At 40.4% G+C, this 20486-nt stretch overlaps 1 protein-coding gene across 2 annotated transcripts in view; it reads left to right on the top strand.

Annotated features, from left to right (window-relative positions):
• The window catches only part of Cdkal1 (CDK5 regulatory subunit associated protein 1 like 1), a 562780-nt gene that overhangs the window by 436551 nt on the left and 105743 nt on the right, over positions 1 to 20486 (top strand). For both annotated transcript variants that reach the window (XM_027409316.1, XM_027409315.1), the window contains exon 13: positions 9888 to 9950. In XM_027409316.1, the coding sequence (XP_027265117.1) occupies positions 9888 to 9950 (63 nt within the window). The remainder of the gene's footprint in view (positions 1 to 9887; positions 9951 to 20486) is intronic.

The raw sequence follows: 20486 nt of genomic DNA, 5'->3' as shown, positions 1-20486 counted from the left end.
GCCCATAAGTTGTCTGACCACATCCTGAACGGTTACTTGTTGTTTCACTTATTTTTTATGTTTTCTCCACCATGCTATTTTTTTTACCCCTCAGAAGCTACTGAACATTGTCATTCCTTTGCCCTATGTAAGATTTGTTACCAGAGAAAGGAGCTTTATGAAATGTAAATAATTAAAAATTTTCCTTGTGTATAAATTGAATCAAAGTAAATTTCCCTGGAAGACAAATGTGAAATTGTGAGTTGTTCACCATGATAGTCCTGAAGCATCATTTTGGCTATAATGATAATAATAGTGTTGTCCAGCCTGGTGACTGGCATCTGAATTAACAATCTGCTTAGGAGTCATGAATCAGATATTCATTCTGAGGGATACACTCTTATTATGCAGTATGTATACCAGACATTGCCACCCAGAACATTTGCAGTTCATTTTGCCAACGTGTCAGCACTCACTGTGTGCTTGGCTGCTGGGTAAGTGCACACAGCTTGACTCTTCCTCCCTGTGAGTTCCTGAGCCCCTCCAAGTCAGTCGTGTCAGCTAGCTTTCTTTCAGATGCATTAGTAAGGCGCCTGTAGAAAGGTGGTGATATAGAAAATGGATTTTTGTAGTCGAAATTCAGAAAACTAATTGTATGTGAAGGAGGTGAACATGGAAGCAGAAAAAAAGAAGCTCATAGGAAAGGGAGAAAGGAAGACATATGTTTTAAAGTTAATTTTATTTGCCTGTGCCTACGTGTTTGCACTAGGTACATGCCTATAATGGTCAGAAGTGGACCCAAGTCTGGAGTTACAGATGGTTGTGATCCATCTTATGGGTGCTAAGAATCAAACTGGGGGGCTCTTAATTACTGAACCATCTCTCCAGCCCCAAAAGAGTCTATTTCTAATGAAACTTGTGATATGAATCCAATATCTGGAGAGGCAGTGGGTTAGGAAAGGCGGGTTATGTCAGTAACAAAAATGGAGACGGGTGTTAGCAGCAAGAGTGGGGCAAGCTTTGACACAGGACGGGAAACTCCAGCATATGAGCCTTCCAGGTTTTCCAGTAAGTGAAACCAGATGTCTCTGCATTAGAAAACTCATGCCCCCTAGGTGAGCAGTGATGGATTCAACCATAGTTCTAAATTCTGGCGGTGGAACCAGTATTGATCCCTAGTGCACAAATGGGCTTTGGGAGCCCATTCCCTATGGAGGGATACTGTTGCAGCCTAGATACACAGGGGAAGGCCTAGGTCCTTCCCCAAATGATGTGTCAGACCTTTGTGATCCCCCATTGAAGGCCTCACCCTACCTGAGGAATGGATGGAGGTGGGATGGGGGGATGGTGAAGGGAAATAGGAGGACAGGAGGGAGAGGAAACTGGGATTGGTATGTAAAATAAGATTGTTTTAAATTTAAATAAGAATCAGAAAAAATAAAAGAAAAGGGGTTGGGAATGTAGTTCGGTGGTAGAACACTTTTTTTGTCATTTGTTTGTTTTTGGCTTGTGTAAGGAGTGTTACATCCGCAGCACTATAAATAACAAACACAATAATTGTAATGTTAGCAGATAAAATTTGAAGCACTTTGCTGTTTCCAGCCATATTTCACATCAGTTTTCCCACTGGTTTTTAAATTTTGAGGTTTGTGATTTAAATTCAAGGGACTTTTTTTCTCCTCCTTACTGGGTTTTCATCGAGAATTGCTATCTCAGGACCACCAGTGACATACTTAAAATGGGAATGTGAGATTGTTGACTAAAAGCTGGTCTTGAAAATGCTTTTAATAAAGCGTCTGATGTTTTCCACACACAGCACAGTGAAGGCCAAGGCTTATTAAATTAGTTTACCTTTCTTTTCAGAAGCACCAACTTAGGTCTGTAGCATCTGCAGCCCACACTTCGTGTGGTCCAGAGGGGTTCCTGGCTAGAGAGGCTATGCCTTAAGTAAAGGAAGAGACTAGGAAGCAAGGCAAAGCTTCAGGCATGGTGTAGAGCTGAAGATCAAAAGTTCCTGATGATGGCAAGAGCCACAGAATGTTAGGGAAATGACCTAGGAGCATAGAAGTGAGAAGCCACCTTAAGGAGCAACCTAGCTACTGGATCTCAACTTTAACCATGCCTTAGATATACCTCTTCAGCCAGTGGTCTTGCTAGAATCCCACAAGATCAATTAAACCTGAAATACTGGGGAGGACAGAAGCATCACTCATCCTCACCTGTAGCAAGGGGTGGATACCACTGTCATATTCCAACTCCCTATTGGAACTCCATCCAGGCCATGGAGCCAGGGTCTATAGACATCACCTTCTCTCCTTCCTCGCTTCATTAGCTTCATACTTGATCTCACTCCAGTCCTGCTTTAAACTGCACCAGTGTGCCTGGAACTCCCAAGCCTGTGGGCTACATCCCTCTTTTGAACACCAGCTCCTTCTCATTACTCTCCAGGTGTCTCTAAGCCACCTTCAACTCATGATGCTGAACACAGAAATTCTTTCCCTTCCCCCAGCCTGCTTGTTCTCGTAGACTCCTCACTCCATGGAAGGTGCTTTTGCTCCAGAGCCGAAGCTGGCTTCTTTAAGCCACCTCTGTTCTTTTATCCTACCTCTCATCTTGTATAATCCAGCCCACCCTCTCACCTCATCCCAGCTTTCCTTGGGGGTATTAGCATTTGATTGGGGTGGTTTCAGTAGCCTCTCACACCACCATGGGAAGGAAGGACTTGGTCTCATTGGGTTCCGTCTTTCATCTCTGTGGGGACCTCTTTCTGAATCCTAAGTTTGCCTATTTATTGCTACATAATGCTCATCATTTACCTTCCCTTTAATCAAGTCAACTTCTTCCATCCCTTTGTGTCCATGTGCCTATACTCAACCTACTTCCTGCCATCCATAAATGATACCATTGCCTGTCACTTCAGTGCTTCTCTTCCTACTTTGTGAAAGCCTAAGCTGTCAAGCAAGGGGTACTCTGTTCCAAATGTTGGCAACCAAATGCTGTCACAATGGACCCAGTGTTGTCCCTACTCTAGCAGCAGAGAGAAGATCACCAGATATACATGAAACTCACATTAACATCTGCATGTCCCTCATAAGGTATCCTGGCTGCCTCCTGCCTTGCCCTTTATTTCAGTGGCCATTTCTCTTTCTTCTAAGACCTGTTCCTCACTGACTTTCAGGTCCTAACTTCACCGTGGAACACTTTGACCCTCACTTATTAGCTTATATACCATTAAATTATTCTATGTGTGTCTGTGTGCATGTGGAAGTTAAAGTACAGCCTGGAACGTAAGTTCTCTCCTTCCTCCTTTACATGTGTTCTTGACATTGATCTAGGACACCAGGCTACCAGAAAGCACCTTTACCCACTGAGCCATCTTGCTGGCCCTCATTTATTCTTTTCCTCTTAAACTTCTTGTTTGTTATGGCCCTGATAACTTATGGTGTGGTTCTGACTTCCCTCCTAAGGGTCTCGCCCTGGCCTATATTATACCCCAGCCCTCATTTTCTTTCATTCTCTTTTGACATTATTTTCTGGCATAGCTCTCTTAGTGTCCACCAGGCCATCATTGTCCTGTTCCCTCAATTGTTCCTATGTGGCCTAGAAGTCAGCCACTCAGAACCTGATAGTCTAGTTTATGGTATCTTGGCCCCTTTATCCTCTCCTCTCATCTGTCTGCTGTGGCCTGCCGGTTGCCCAGTTAACTACTTCTTAGACTCCCTGCCGATTTAGGAGCCAGAAAGAAGTGAGTATGTTGAAACTCAAGCTTGCCCCTTTCAGCTTCATACCACACAGCATGCTGTGTTATAACATCATACTCTCCAAACCTGTATCATTTTTGAGAATCCATATGAAGATGTGAAGTCCTGTGTTCTTCTTGTAGCTGGTTTATTCACAAAGTTCCCATCTAGAGACAGGTGCTAAGAGAATTTGACTTAACATTAGAAGAGAAAAGCAAGAATGTCTGACATTACCTAGACTCACATTGTGTTTTCTGTTGCATACTCTTGATAGAGTTTGAAATGGTTACAACATTGGCAACCTGGGCTGCTCAAATGGTTGTTCAAAAGAAGGGCTTTCAGCTTTGTTTGGTTTTCTCTACAAAGGAGTTGAGTAGGGAGGCCGAAGATGTTTCTGACCTTGGGGAGAGAATACCAAAACAGTTTATGAGGTAGGCGGAAGGATGTGTATGGGCTGCTCCTCAATTAAAAAAAAAAAAAGACAATTATTTAATTAATTAGTTAAACAATGACAGTGGTGTCTTAATAAAAAGAAAAAAAGAATGTAAGTGTTCTAGCAAACCTTCACACTGCCTTGTTTTGAAAGCCAACTACATCCCACTGAGACAGCAGAGTTGCCATTCTACATTTCTGTGGTCCATGCATGGGGACTGATTGCAAAGGTGAACTGAAGGTACCTTGTAAGATTCTAGGAGAAATGTTTGCCAGACCATCCTGGTTGCAAGTCCATCATGTGGCATGTTATGCATGTTTACTTTTTAAATGCTTAGGGAATTTTCAGGTGGCTGTGTGACTGAGATGTTTGTTTTAACAGGCTGAAATTGGGAGGTTATTTAGACATGTGCTCTGATGCAATAGGAAAATACCTGATTATTCCATTTGGGCTCAGCTTTTGGTCTCAGTTAAAACTGCTGAAAGCAAAGCTCAAAATATTCCTTCAGAGTGGCTCTCTTCCCATTGCCTGTCTGAGAAGCATGCTCACTAGGCATGATGGCCTCTTCATTATTCATATGTGCAACCCATGAGGCTTCAAGCTCAAAACTTAGTAAAAGACTTCTTCTTGAAGCTTCTATGATCCGCAGTCATAGGATGCATCTGAAAAGGCTATGAAAACCCCAGATGTATTGCAGCATGCTCCCCAAACTGACTAGCAGAATTCTCTACCTTCCTACAGAATGTGCTGGGAAGCCAAATCATGAGAACCAGACAGCTGGTTGTTGTGCCTCACTGGTTCATTGTCATGCATCGGATGCATACAGGTTACGGATTGCTGGTTATCTGCCTTCAGAGAGCAGGTACAAGGAGAAGGACATCTTGCTGGAAAACTGTTCACTTGACTTTCAGTCAAGAGGGTGCTGGCTGAGGTGTTAGGGATACAGACTCTAAATTGGAGTGACTAGCTTTTTTCTTTTTCCTGAAAGGGCAAGGTGGTAAATACCTTATGGTCTGTGGGATTTACACTCTCTGTTGTGACTACTCAACTCTGCTTTTGGAGCATGGAAGCACACACAAATTAATGGGTGTGGTTATGTTTCAATAAAACTTTATTTACTTGAAGTATGTGTGAGAAAATCTGCACATGTATGGGGTCATATGTGTGTAGGCCCTAGGCAGACCTTAGAAGTCATTCCTCAGGAGCCATTTATCTTATATTTTGAGACTCTTCTCTCTCATTAGTTTGGAGCTTGAGGATTAGGCTAGCCTATCTGGCCAGAAAAACCTCAGGAATTAACTTATTTCCACTTCTCCAGATCCAGGATTATAAACATGTCTAGCCTTTTACATGGGTGTAGGGGAATTGAACTCAGGTCCTCATGATTCCATGGCAGTCACTTTGCCAACTGAACTATCTCCCCAGCCCTCAACAAAACTTGCTTATAAGAACAGGAGATAACTTATCAACCTTTGTTCTATATTCCTGAAAATGTACCATTGCTGTATAACTGACTTCAGAGGAGGAATATTTAGGATATCCAGATAGCTCTGTTGAAGTGTTTATTATGTTTTTCATAGCCAGGAGTCTGCTATATGTGTGTATAATTAATTTGTTGTCAGAAATAAAAAAGTGCTACTTCCTTTGGGGGGGTGACATAATCCAGATAGTGTTGTTAATTACCTTTACTCCCTTCCTCCCTGAATCATCTGAAGTAGCTTATGATAAAGTTATATGTAGGGCTGAATGCGACTTGACGGTAGAACGCATATTTAACTTACATGAAGCCTTAGTGCCCCCCCCCAAAAAAAAAGAAAAAGAAAGAAACAGAAAATTGAATGACATTTATGGGTTTGGGCTATCTATCCAATCTTGCCATTTATTACCCACCTGCCAGCTCAGTCTGGTAACAGGGCCATTTCTGAGGCTCTTCATCCTTGGGGCACTTCCTAGGTTGATTATTGGTGTGTCTCCCATCTTATCTTCACAAGCATAATTTCCTTTTGGAAAAAAAAAAAATGTCCCAATGTGTTACATCGTCTCCCCCTGAAGGAAGTGTTAGTGTTCGTCATTTTCTTTTGACTGAAGTATAGCCAAGAACCATTCCACTAACTAAGTGGGTGTAAAGGAAGGAAAGAAATCATAAGCTAATGAAAACTCTGGTAGACAAGTGACTATTCAAAATTCACTCCGAGGTTCATAGGACTAACATTACATTAACCAAGGGAACTGTTTCCTGTTTCCTCAAAGACACATCTCTGCTCTACAGGCAAAGAGCAAAGGGGATTTTATCACTTCAGTGAGGTAGTTGAAAGTGCTCCTTGAGAGGGGCAGAAGAGGCAGGATTTCAGCAGGAAAAGCTGGCCATCAGTGGGCGTCAGAATATGACAATAAGGCCAACTGATTGGAAACTCTGCCCATAGAATCGTTCATCTCAGGATAGTTTGTCTTGATTACCATTCCTAGAGCCTTCATCCAGTTGCTGTTCGAAGCAGAAACAGGCACCCACAGCTAAGCACTGAACCATACCTGGAATCCAGTTGTGGAGAGGGAGGAGGGATGAGCAAAGAAGCCAAGATGGTGCTGCAGAAACCCGCAGAAACAGTTGACCTGACCTAGTAAGAGCATGGAGATCCTAGTCATAAAGCTGGGGAAACAGCATTGGACCAGACCAAGCCCTCTGAATGTGGGTGCCAGCTAGGAGGCCAAGACAGTCTATGGGACCTCTACCAGTGGAGCCAGTCTTTAACCCTAGAGCACAAATGGACTTTGGGAGCCCATTCCCTGTGAAGGGATACTGTTGCAACCCAGATACAGCAAGGAGGGCCTAGGCCTTCCCACAAATGATATGACAGACTTTGAAGGTCCCTGGTAGAGAGCCTCACTATCCCTGGGGGTGAGTTGGAGGATGGGTTGCGGGGGTTAGTGGGGAATTTGGGAGGGTGGGAGGAAGAGGTCGAGGGAATGGGGGGATGGATATGTAAATATGAGTAGTAATTAAAGAATTTAAATTAAGAAAAAACTAAAGATGCACAAAGAAACCTGACAAAACTCCACTTGCTTGTAAAGTAATTAAAATATAATACGAAATAGGAATTGAACAGAACTATTATGCATGGGTGAAGAATAATACTCTCAGAAGACATAGGTTATTAAATGAAAATCTCAGTGTCCGGTATGGATTACCTTCCTATGAGTTACTGGTCAAGGAAGCACCAGAGGCACCCAAACCAATAAGTGTTTTCTAGTATTGTTGGTTAACCACAATTACTCATAGTCAGACAACATTGCTGTAACGATCAACATTTTTGCAGACCCATCTAATTTTTTATTCAATATCAGTATGAACAAACGTTATTTTACTTTGTATATAGTATAGAGGAATGCATAACAATGCAATGTAATGTAATAAATGTAATATATGATAAATCATGATTTATTTTATTGCTTCAGTTGTTTTAATTCTAGCAATTGCCAACTTTTTGAGTTACTTCCTGTGTACATTTGACACATTCCTATTATTGCAAGGAATGCTTTCCTTTCCACACATTCTTTCTTAGATCATTCTGTGATGCCATAAGTCATCTTGTATATTCAGTGGACCAGTCCTGTTAGGAGTTCTTGCTTCTATTGTAGGAGAATAATGTTTATAAGCATTATCTGCATGTATATGGTGACTGGCTGTACCTACTTCTCAACTGTCAACTGACAGAAAGCAAACATCTATGTATGTACTCTTCTGCCAATATGTACTTGCCTGCAAATATCCATGTGTTCAGACTCATGTATTTGTGGTTCTTTGAAAATAATTATTTACTTTTAAAGTTAAAAAAAAGATAGTTTTCCTACAGACCTGTTCCCTATTTCACAACTATGAGTGTGTTTAAATGACTTTCATATGCGATCTTATCTATGATCAGATCTAAGTCAGATCCCTGGCAATCCGGAGGTATGTGGTTGACATACTCAAGAAGACTCAAGTAGGTAGCAAATGCCACTGTAGGCCTCATAGATACTTGGCAAGGATTCATTCAAACAGAAGCAGCCCAGTTACATGTTAGTTGGATATCACAGGCATTTTGGGTTACTTGCATGACAAAAGGTAAGCTATAAATAGAAGTTGATTCCATGCTGGACAAGAGATAAATATAATGAAGTCTGCAATTAGAAGAGAAAGTCTTGTGTAACTATTCTGAAAAACCCTTAATCAGTTCTGTACGTTTAGAATATGTCTAACCTAAATGGAGGAAAAAGCATCTCAAGAGCGCCCTTCTCAAGCTGTGGTCTTAATTCACTCCTGGTGCAATGGCAAATTGGAAGGAACAGTGTAGGGCAGGGTGCAAGTTGACCATATCAAGGCCATAAGTATGCATACAATTTGATCTTGAAACTGGACATGCACAATTTATTTCTTAAAATAATACGAACTTTCAGGCTTATAGAAATGTTTGTGTAAAGATTGCTATTGTATCAAAACTTGATTGTAGCTTGATATAGTAGGATATACCTTCAGTCCCATCACTCAGGAGGCTAGAACAGTAGGATAGCAAATTCCAGTCCAGTCTTGGGTATGTAGTGATGCCCTGTCTAAAAAATAAATAAATAAAATAAGCAAACAGAAAAACTGATTTGCAGAAAATGTTTGGATTTCAGAGCTCTAACAGGTGAATGAGAATCTGTACACACAAGTATGGAAGTTTGGCAAGGATGGAGTATGAAATGGAAAGCAAATGTCACAACAATCTAGAACAGCCCCCTACCTTTGATAGTAATAACTCGATATCCGTATGTGTCTTGTATGTACACATGCTTGCGCACAAAATTGATATGGAACCATATAAGCATGCAGTGGCAAACAAACAAGCTTCTTTTCAAGCTGAGCATGATGGGAGAACCCCATAATTATCCTTGTCACAGAGCCTGGGGAGCAGGCTTGAGACCTTGAGTAAGGTCTGGGTTTAGCTTCAGAAGAGAACCTCGTTATAAGTAAAGGGCTTGTCTTTTCGTAGCTGCCTGTGAGGCTTGTGATGGCTCCATGCTTCCCTGCCTCAAGTATGTCACTGATTCATTAAGCCATTATTTGTTGAATATGTACTGTGTACAGGATACATCATGCTGGGTACTGGGGCTGCAGAATTGTTTCATAATTAAGGTTCCCTAACAACTGCAGACTCAAGCAGACAGACTCTAAGATGTGCCAGGCAGCCTGGTTCAGCAGCAATGTCACTTGAGTAGATTCTAGTGCCTAAGGATCAGTTTATAGCATTTAAAAGGAGTTGAAAGTACCCCAAATATGTGTTGAGATTTCTTTATCTTCACTCTAGTTCCTAGGTGTGTACTTGGAAATAGTTTGTGATGATAATTAGCTTTAGTTACAAAAATCTTCTACGACAGTGGTTCTAAACCTATGGGTCATGACCCCTTTGGCAAACTCTTCTAAACCCCAAAATTCTTTACATTACTATTCATAACTGAAGTAGCATCAAAAATAATTTTATGGTTAGGGGTCACCACCTGAGGAACTAATTAAAGGACACACACTAGGAAAGTTGAGGACACTGTTCTAGGAAGAGATAGCCTGCCCACTACATGACAGTTGACCTATATAACTATCAGTTGACTCATGTCCACTTTTACCAAGCAACAGTGTATCTATAAATGATAAAAAAATAATGCGCACACACATATATTTTTGCTACCTGTCAACTCAAATATTTGTGATTTTTCTTCCACAGAAAAAGCAAAGGACAAAAGATCTCTCTCGGGTGTTTCATTCCTACAATCCATATGATCACAAGGTAAGAGAAGCATGTGAGTAGTGTGTTTGGGATTTACACCAATTCCTGTTCTAAGTATGAAACAAGTAAGGGGAGTGCTTGGCTGTGATTCCTCCAGACCTAGATCATTCTAAATGGATAGCACAGATTTCACTAGTATGTGATGATTTTGGAATGCATGACCAGTTACACTTATATTTCTATTTTAAAATGTCTTATAAATTAAACAAAATTTCTGTTTCTGAAATGAATTGCTTACATTTTTTTCGAATTAGAATGTAGTTGCAGGGGCCAGAGCTGTTGCTCTTGGAAGAGCCCTTACCCAGCATGCAAGAAGCCCTGGGCTCCTTCCCCAGCACAGCCCCAAGCCAAGTCCAGTGATACACTATCAGTGAAGTGTCAGATCGCATAGACAGTTCAGGTCTATGCTCTCTGGAGATGGAGGTGGCGATTACTATTTTAGTTGATTGATGTTTTCTTTTGAAATACTATGGTGAGTGAGCCAGGCTTTAGAATGGGGAGAGACAGTTGAAACCTTCACTGTCAAATCTTGATTCTCCATTGTTCTGATACTTGCTATGTATCAAATGTGTAAAAGCAGCAGCACATGGCCTGATTTCTGAAATGCCATTTCCAAGACTAGCAAGGCAGAAGCCCGAGATGTAAGGGCTCCTGTGCTCCCTGCTGCTACTTCAGAAAGATCCATAGCCATTCCTGTTCAGTTCATGTTCAAACTTTCCACCACTTACATTTGAAGAACTTTGGGTGTGTTTTTACCTATAAGCATTTCACCACATATTTGTAAAAGATAAGACTCCTTTAAAAAAGTACAAAAATCAGTGGTTGGAGAGATGCCTTGGTAATTAAGAGCTTTGGTTGCTCTTCTAGAGGACTCTGGTTCAATTCCCAGTGCCCACATAGTGACTCACAACTATCTGTATCTCCTATCTCAGGTCATCCAGAGCCCTCATCTAGCCTCTACAGGCACTCTACAGGCACTAATACATGTCGTGTACAAACATACATTGAGTTAGAATGCTCATACACATAAAATGAAAAGTATCTTTTTTAATACAAAATTTATATGTTTGGGACCAATATTAGAACTCCTTGTACTCTACATCTTCATGGAGGACCATATCACAGGTTTTCTGAGGCTTGTATAAAAAGTCTATGCCCAGAAATATTCCAATAACTCTATTAATTTGGGGTGATTTGAAAAGGAAGTAAACAAACAAATCACACAGTTGAAATGCTACTATAAATTTGAGTCTTTACCTATGAACTTGCAGGCAGATGCAGTGGGAAGTTTTTCAACCAGCCAAAATAACTAATGTAAAAAGCCATTCTTCGGTTGAGAATAGAGAGATGTCTGGACTCAAGAGACAAAATGAATGTGCCAGCAGTTGAGGGAACTTCAAAGAACTAGTGTGTAACAAGGGACTAATTGACTTTAGCACCAGAAAATTTTAACGGACGTGATTATGCTTTGTGGAGATGTGTGATACTAAAAATTATCATTTCAGAGTAATGTTTTCCAACCTCAGTTAGTTAATTTGCAGAAAGGAAGGATTGGTTGAAAAGAGACCAGGAGCCATTGACATCTGGAAGTGCAGTGAGAAGGTGACGTAATAGTCATGTGACAGCCCTGGTCCAAGATAAGCCAGACTGCATCGGGGAGTGTTGCCCCCTTCCATGAGGCCATTTCATTAGTAAGTGTGTTAATGACTAAAGTTAACGTTTAAGAACAACAAATTTTCAAAAGCTTTGGCAAGTCAAAGGTTTACTTGGGTTGTCTGAATTTTTCCTACTTCCAACATTTTAAAATTCACAGATGAGAGAAATTCTTTTATTCTTTTATAAGAAGTCTTAATGGAGCCTAGCCATCTGTATCTCCTACTGGCTTCCTCTTCATATCCTTTGTGGCATTGTATCAAAGTCACCTCAGATGATTTTGGCTTCATCTTATGAGGACTTCATTCCTCTACAAATTAGTCATTGGCAGTGAAGAATTGAACAGAAATGCAAGATGGAATTCCTTTTGATCTCTGCTCTCAGATTACTAGTAAATTATTATGAGGAGCTAGCCTGCTAGATGAGTGATTTTGAACCCATTAATCTGTTGGCATTCTCTTTTATTCTGTATGTTTGTAGAGAAGGGGAGGGGTATTCTAGGCAGTTCCTGGCCCTTTAGTAACCTCCTCCCACTTCCCAAGCCCTATGCAGGTAAATCTTAACCACACTGCTTTTACTTCGTCGTCGATTGGAATATCCACAAAGACTAGAGCCATAGGAAGACATGATCATGTACTATCTTCTCAATCTGAGACATTGTTTCTCCCCCTACCATAAATAGATAATAGAGAATTGTATTTCATACTACTTTGTCATTTTAATTATCCAGTTCCAGTTAGGCAAATCAGTTTTCTAGGTACATACCTTTGAGTGTAAAATGTTTTACAAGATGTGATTAAAGTTGATTCAAATATCTCATGCTCAATGAGATTTCTGGAGTGATCTTTAGAAAAATATACATGTGTATTGTAAATGAAACCTTATACAAAATAAAATATTGCTTGTCTGGAAACTGCTTTTAAAAAATCCCAAGGAGAGGATACGGTGCATGAAGTAAGCTGGACCATGTGTTGACAATTATGGAACCTGAGTGATGGCTTTGTGGGGGTTCGTTCTTCTGTGTATTTTTCTATATGATTGAAACTTTCCATAATACTAGAGATGGGAGAGTAAAATAAACGTAGGCTAGGTCTGGAAAGTGAATGTACTCATATTCCTCTCTCTCCGGCTATGCTTCCAATGTTCGTTTTTCCCTTGATGTCCTTGTGTGCCGAAGAAGAAAAACTCAGCATTTCAGTGGGTTCATTATGCTGAGTGAGCTCAGAAATGGAGCTGCTATGCCTCAGCTGGCGTCATTTCCTGGGATTTCATCCCAAATTACAGTGGATCAGTGAAATGATAGCCCTGCCTACTGGTAAGTGCTACAACAGTTGTCATTACAAAGAGTAGTTAGTGTTCCAGCGGGTCTCAGTGAGTCAGGTGTGTTTGCTCTCCTGTCACCCTCCCCCCTTCACCACAGCCAGGCTGCTCCTGCCTAAGCCCAGACATAGGAAAGTCACCAGGTTAAACAAACACGCTGTTTCAGTGAGACTCGGCTCATTTCTTAATCACACCCTAAAGCTTTTGTGTAGGTGGTAAATGGTCAGTCACTCAGTTTACTCTTAAATGCTATTGCAAAAAGCAAACAAAGCTGAACAGCAAAGTGTGTGCCTAAATAGATGTTGGGAAACATTTATTAATGTGAAAATGTAACGAGGGCCCTGGAGAACTTCATTTTGGACCCTTGTCTCTCCATTTAAAAAAAAAAAAATGTTGTCAAGAATGTTTGCAATAATAAGAACATTTAAGTGGATTTGACCAATGCATATTCTCTTTTATCTGTTCTAAGTGAAGGAAACATCAGGAAAGGCAGCCCAACATAGCAAGGAATCTGATTATGTATTTTATCTGTTTTTGCCCTCTGGTATTTTAATAACTAAAGCTTATGGTTTCTGAAAACAGTATACTAACTATTAGGAGAAAGTTCCCACCTGCAGGCCTTGCAGGGCACACAGTACCAATCCAGAACTGACTTTTTCCTTCTTGTAAGTCACAGGTAAGTTAGGGCAGGCTACAATTAGAATATTCCTAATTAAATGCATGTCAATTAACATGTGCAGTAGACTGCACATGTTTCACCCTGAAGAAAATATAATGCACATAAAAGATGCATCTCTTTTTCTCTTTGCCTTTCTTTTTCTTGATCGATTTTATTGGAATTTATGTGTCCAAGGGAAATCTAGGTTTATTAGTTAAACACAGATGTTTATAATCTGCTAATGTAAAAAAGTCACTATAAAATATGAAACCACTTTGAAGGAAAAAGTTAGAAAGCTTGGTGCAGGTCTGTAGTGGCTTTTACCATCTGCAAAGTTGAGTACATTCTAAATCAGTTCATCACAGTGGGTTAATCTGTTCTCCACTAATAGCATGTCTAATGTGTTGTTGCTGTAGTACTTTCTAGGATTTGCAAGGCACATCTTGTCTTTTCTTTAGCAGAAAGTTGGGTTAAGAATTTTTTTATACAGGTAGACATAAGCTAATGGCCATGCTTCAGGAAAAAAATTATTATATATCATCTGCATTTGTTGAAGTGGGTTTTTTCTTTGTCTTTTAATGATGGCTATTAATTTATATTTCAACAAATTGCAAATAAATTCATGTGTCTCAGAAAATAGCCGTGTGTGAATGCACTTAACAACTTCACCTCTCAGTAGAAGAGAGGTGAACATCAGCCCAAGATCTTGCTTCTTCACTGATCAGACTAACTTAAAACATAGCTCAGAATTGGCAGGAGAACCATCCTGGCCCAGACTGCTCAGAGGACTGTTGAAATCCACCACCACCCCACCTCATTTTATCTTCGGTCCCTCATCCACCAACAGTCTGTTCTTTGGTTTAAATCCACCCTAACCAATATACATGTCTCCTTGCCCGAACCACTAAGTCAACCCCAACAGCAACTTAGAAAAAGCTAGTTACTGCTTCAATAATCCAGAACTCTAGAAAGAAGTGGCAGCCTACCAAGTAAGAGCAAGAGCGGGCTATAAGGACTAGCACCTGCTAATAGGACCTCTGAAAGTGCAGCTTCCCAGGACCCCAAAACCCAGATACCTAATGCATTTTTAACAACACCAGGGTTAATCATTAGGATCAGTTTGTATCATGAAACACATTTTGTTTGAGAACAATGGAGATGTATATATTTTATTTTTGGAAACATTGGTGTTTTAGTGGTAAAATGTACTTGTCTTAAAAACTTTTAGCAATAGTTCATTCTTAGAAAAGGTTTGAGTAGGTGAGGTATTATCATAAAGAATGCTGAGACACGTGTGAGCTGTTAGATGAGGAACAGCAAACGTGAGCATCGAGCTGAAGTGTCTTGACCAGTATGACCCCACACTAATTATTTATAAATCAGGTCCTGTAAACATATGAACATTTTTTAAATTATTGTGTTTTCATCTTAAAGATTTTTGAGGGCTAGTAAATAGATAACTCAGTTGATAAAATGTTTGCCGTTCAATTGTAGGGACCTGGTTTCACTTCCTAAAACCCAAGTAAAAGAAAACTGGGTATGGTAGCACATACCCAACTAGCCTATTTGGTGACCTCTAGACCAGTAAGAGACTAATTCTAAAAAATAAATACAAGTGGACAGCTCTTGTTGAGCTTTAGTTGACCTCTGACCTCCACAGGTACATGTACACATATCACATGTAGGTGTACCCACGTGGGAAGATTATTCCAGAACTCAGTAGCTAGGTGACTGGTACAGTTCTTTCCAGGTATACACAGGGTCCTTTGGTCACTCCTGGCTCAATGCCTGTTCCCCCCTCCCCAAATAACCCAGAAAGATTACTCGAAGCCTAGCATGAGATAATTGTAATGATGTATTAGGACATTTTATTTGTATGTCTGTGTATGCATGCACATGTGTGCACAAACATGTGGAGAGCCAAAGTTGATGGCATCTTCTTGGGCACTCTCCACTTTATATACTATGGCAGTGTCTCTCACTGAACCCATCCCTGGCCTGTTCCAGCTGGTCTGGCCAGCCAGTTCACTGGGAATCCACAATGTCTGTTTTTCAGGCAGTCACCACATCTCCCTAGCTTTATGTGGGTCCTTGAGAAACTGACTACAGCCCTCACATTTGTATGGCAAGCACTTATACACTGAGCCCAGCCCAAGCAGTTTTAGTTTATTATTTTACTTTATGTTGTGTGTGTATGTTTTGCCTCCATATATGTTTGTATATCATGTGCACATAGTGACTGTGGAGGCCAGAAGAAGAAATGTGATTCCCCTGGAATTAGAGTTACAGATGGTTGTGAGCCCCCATATGGGTTCTGAGAATTGGACCCAGTCGAGCAACCAGAGCTCTTAACCACTGAGCAATTCCTCCTCACACCCCAAGCTCATTTTTTTAAATTGTAATATCAAACATACAAAAAGTTTATTTCAATAACCCATACTTCCCAAGAATATCTTAAGAATTGTTTATGCAAACATGCTTGGTGAAGTTTTCTAAAATAAAATTATGATAGAATGTAATAAAATAAATGTGAGGTGAAATATTTTCAGCTATGCTTTGAGCAGAAGTATACAGGAGAAACGCACATCAACAGTCTTTCTTCCCTAGGAGGTTGGGCATCTTGGTGACATCAGTTTCATAAATACTTGCATCACACCTGGTAAGCCAATGTACAGTCCCATTTCAGAATAATGTCCATCAATCAGATGATGTAGAGATGCAAAGCAGCCAAAGTGTTTTCGCCTGGCTCTTGTAGTCGGTTCCTACCGTTTGAGGAATGATGGCTGCCTCCTTCAATCTGGACTCAGCCACAGTGTTGTCAAGTCCTCATCCCCCCAGCACTCCCTGCCCCCCCCCAACATAACACAGCATCAGAGTGCTGTGAGCTGTGCTTCCAGAGAGAGATGGGATTTGGATCCCTGCCTGCTGGCCCTACAGAGCCTCAAGCTATCTGCTGTCTGGAAATAGCAAATTCAGTTTTTAATTGATCCGGCACTCTATGGTAGCCAGATTTCTCATGGCATGTGCAGATAAAGAAACAAGTTATTGATCTGGTGTGTTGATGCCGTGCTTAAAACAGTTCTGCAGCAGATTGCCCAGAGCCATTTGTGCATGTGACTCTATTTTCCATCTTTGGCAAAGACAAAAATGCTTTTAAAGTAATTTTAAGGATGATGCTAAATATCAGGAGATTTTGAATAAATGTCTAACTGACAGCATTTCCTTACTGTTACATTGACACACATCCTTAAACAAAAGTCACACTCAGGTTGTAGTCTCAGAATACAGGGATGAAAAACTTCAAGGAAAGACTAAATTCATCCCCTCAATTCCCCTCTAAAGACAAACAAACAACCCAGCCACAGAATACAGCACACATGAACAACCCTTTGAATATAAAAACTGCTTCCATGTATTAAAATGCCTTCCTTCTGGAGACGGCCATGTAATTGTTACCACTGCTACAGCCCTAGCTCAGTTGTTCCCTGCTTTCACAGTGTCTAATCCACGCTAACCTAATCCAAAAGTTCTGGCCTCCTTTAAGCCACATCATTTTTAAGTATCAGGTCATGTTTCCTTGAGCCTAAGTGTAATATTGTATTTATATAGTTTTCTTTAAATGGGATACTAAAATTGAACATTATCTTTTACATGTTAGCTAGTTCATTTGGCTACTGCAGTCGCAAGGATAGGTAGGTAAAAGTAGTACACAGGGCAGTGATCGTGATGCTGCTAAAATGATGCACCCTGGGATGCACAGATCCTGGAATTCTGCTCTACTAGTTAGCCTGAGAATTTACAATGAGAATGAGAGCCAGAGGTCTTTATTATGGTTGTGGGTTATAATAAAGCAACCGTTAAAAGCCCACCATGTAGCTGGCACCTCTCTCAGAGCTTTGTGTTCACATAACTTATTCAGCATTCATAGTAGCTCTTGGAAGTGAGTGCCCTTGAGCTAGTAGGGTGGCTGTGGGGGAAGGTGCTGCTTGCTACACAAGCCTGACAACCTGAGTTCAATTCCCAGAACACATGTAAAGGAGGAAGGAGAGAACTGACTCCAAAAAGGTGTCCTTTGACCTCTACATACTTTCTGGAGCATGTATGCCTACACAGGTAGCTTGTTGTACACACAACAAATAAATAAATAAATTTAAGGTTAGATTTTTTTGTACCCTATCCCACCCATGAGGAAGCTGAAACAGAGAAGTTTTGCTCCGGAATATATGTTCTTTACCTCCGTGGTACAAATAACGGGAAATCGGCAGTAACCGATGCTTTAAGAGGTGGGTTGGTAAATACAACTTATGCTCAGGACCGAGGTAGGCCTTCTTCCTTCTCCTCAACCCCAACTTTCAGTCTACCCGGAGGTATGAAAAGGAATAAGAGACATGACAAGATCCCCAGCCTGATTGATTCAAAATCAGCCTTGGCAGAGGAAATTGGCTTCCACTAAGTGTTGCAGCCCATGTGCTGCAGAAGTTAGGCTTGCAAATGCTAGCCAGTGACTCTTAACCACTCTTGGCATGCAGCTCCCCATAGTGCACTGTTGGACTTACTCCCTCTCTGACTTTCCTGAGGCCTGTGGAGATCAAGTGGCAGAGTGGTCTCAGATCTGGAACACTGGAGCTATCCAAGCTCCGGTCTCCTGCTGCTCATGTCAGGCTGTTTACAACTACCTGAATTCCAGCTCCAGGGGTTCCAGTGCCCTCTTCAGGTCTCCACAGATACCACACACATGCCCATCCCCTCACAGAGACAAATACATGTTTACATATATATATATATATATATATATATATATATAATATATATATATATAATCATCCAAAAAAAAAAAAGTATTTTCAGACCGTCCCGTCATTTCATTTCCTGCCTAGAGGACTTGTCCTTCTCCTTGTCCAGAGCTCCGAGTGACCCCATCGGGCTAATAATGGTCAGACACAGCTTATCAAGTATTTACTTCTTTAAGAAGAGATAACACCTTACTGTGGTGATATCTGTTTTTATACAATAAAGCATGTATGAAGATTAGAGGGTGGAGCTTGCCACTAGCTAACAGACAGACAGGAAATGAGATGGCAGGGCAGACACCGGAAGTGAGATGGCTGGGCGGGGAAAGGAATATAGGCAGGAGGAAACAGGAACTCTGTCTCTTTTCCACTGGGAAGCTAGTGAGGTAATGGTGACTTTGGCTTGCTGCTTCTTCTCTGTGATCTCTCAGCATTTTCCCCTATATCTGACTCCAGGCTTTTATTATTAAGACCTATTAGAACTCGTGTTGCAATTTACTCACTAAACTCTGACTTTCATGAATCTTATGAAAACATATTAACCTGGAAATTTTTTCTTGAAAAGTTACTTGAAAGTAAAGAGAAATTTTAAAATGCTCATATCATATTTTCAATAAAGAATTTTAACTACCTCTCTGAGGTACACTTTGTTTCTTAGAAGTTAAGCTTATCATAAAATAAAATTAGTGACTAACTTTGAGCTGGCTTATTTATTTATTTATTTTTTAATAGGGGAGAGCACGAATGCAGTTTGCTGGTTATTTTATTGAGATATGTTGTACATGTCTGCTAGTGACACACCACAGGGGTCCACTCTAGGGAAGTAGTGGGCTCTGCTGCTGCCTTGGCTTCCACTCTTCTGCCTCTTCATTGAGACAGTTGTGAGTCTTGTGATTGGTGGTGTCTGGGTTGTTCTGTGGGGGGAATAGACTCCCCAGACCTGACTCCTTTTCCATAGCACGTTAAGTGACTGCAAGGCCACATCTGTGGTCCACATTAAATGATTGTCACCTCCGAGTCCTATAAAACCGTTGCCAGAATAGTGTTCACAGAGAGAGTGAATGGGAAGTATGTCCCTGGACCAATTGCTCAGTCACTCTAGGGTTTGTTTGTTTTTACAGTATTAAGAAGACATATTTATAGTAAACATTTATGGCACTTTTTAAAATCTATATGTTAATACTCTTTTGGAGGGTGTAGAAGTGGAAACAGAGACTCACTCTGTAGCCCAGCCTGGCCTGGAACTTCTGGCAATTCTTCTGCCTTAGCATCACAAGTACTGGGCTTACACTATGTGCAGCTTCCAAAGTTTTCTCTTGAAATTGGAAAACTAGAGTTTCAGCATCTGAGAAGAAAATAAGTTCCCAACTGCTGCTAATGATAGTGAAGGTTTTCTGTTTCCAGTATTTGGTTTTTAGGTGACTTTTAAGGCTTAAATGTATCTCTTGAAAATATTTTTATTTAAATTATTTTCATGCAATATGGTTTGCTCACACCTAGATGTATCTGAGTGCAAATGAAAATACAAGAATTGTAAAGACTGGGGAACCTTTTATAAGTATATTCCATTTTAAATCGTTGGCAAGTATAATAATCTAGCTATTTTGCAGGAAATAAAATTCTCCAATTTAATTTTGGCTTTTTAAAACTACTTACTTGTCTTCACTATTTTATTTGTTGTTGTTATTTAATATAAAATGAAGATTTGAAGTGGTGTAGTAGTGGTTTTGGTGTCCTTGTCTCTCCCCTCCCCATTAGTAACTAGTTCATTTCTGTTTTCTGTTGTCCTCGAATTCTCTTGCCCTGCTGTCTGAATCTCTTTCCCTGTTCATAGCTCAAATTCCTGTTTATTTATTTATTAATTAAATTTATTTAATTTATTTAATTTTATTTATTTAATTAAATTTATTTATTTATTAATTAAATATTTATTAATATTTCCCCCCAGAGTTGCTTAGATGGTCTGGCTTGTTACCCTCCTTTGTGTTCTTGCTGGGGTGTCATTTATGAACTCTGCAGCACAGAGCATCATAGTCTTCATTTCCCTTCCACTGGAGAGGGTGCCATGAACATTCAACAGTACGTGTGTCCATCTTCACTGCTTCCTTTAAGACC

The sequence above is a fragment of the Cricetulus griseus genome, chromosome 3 (genome assembly GCF_003668045.3).
Source record: "Cricetulus griseus strain 17A/GY chromosome 3, alternate assembly CriGri-PICRH-1.0, whole genome shotgun sequence".
In the NCBI taxonomy this organism is placed as follows: Eukaryota; Metazoa; Chordata; class Mammalia; order Rodentia; family Cricetidae; genus Cricetulus; species Cricetulus griseus.
This window is presented reverse-complemented; position numbering and strand designations above follow the sequence as displayed.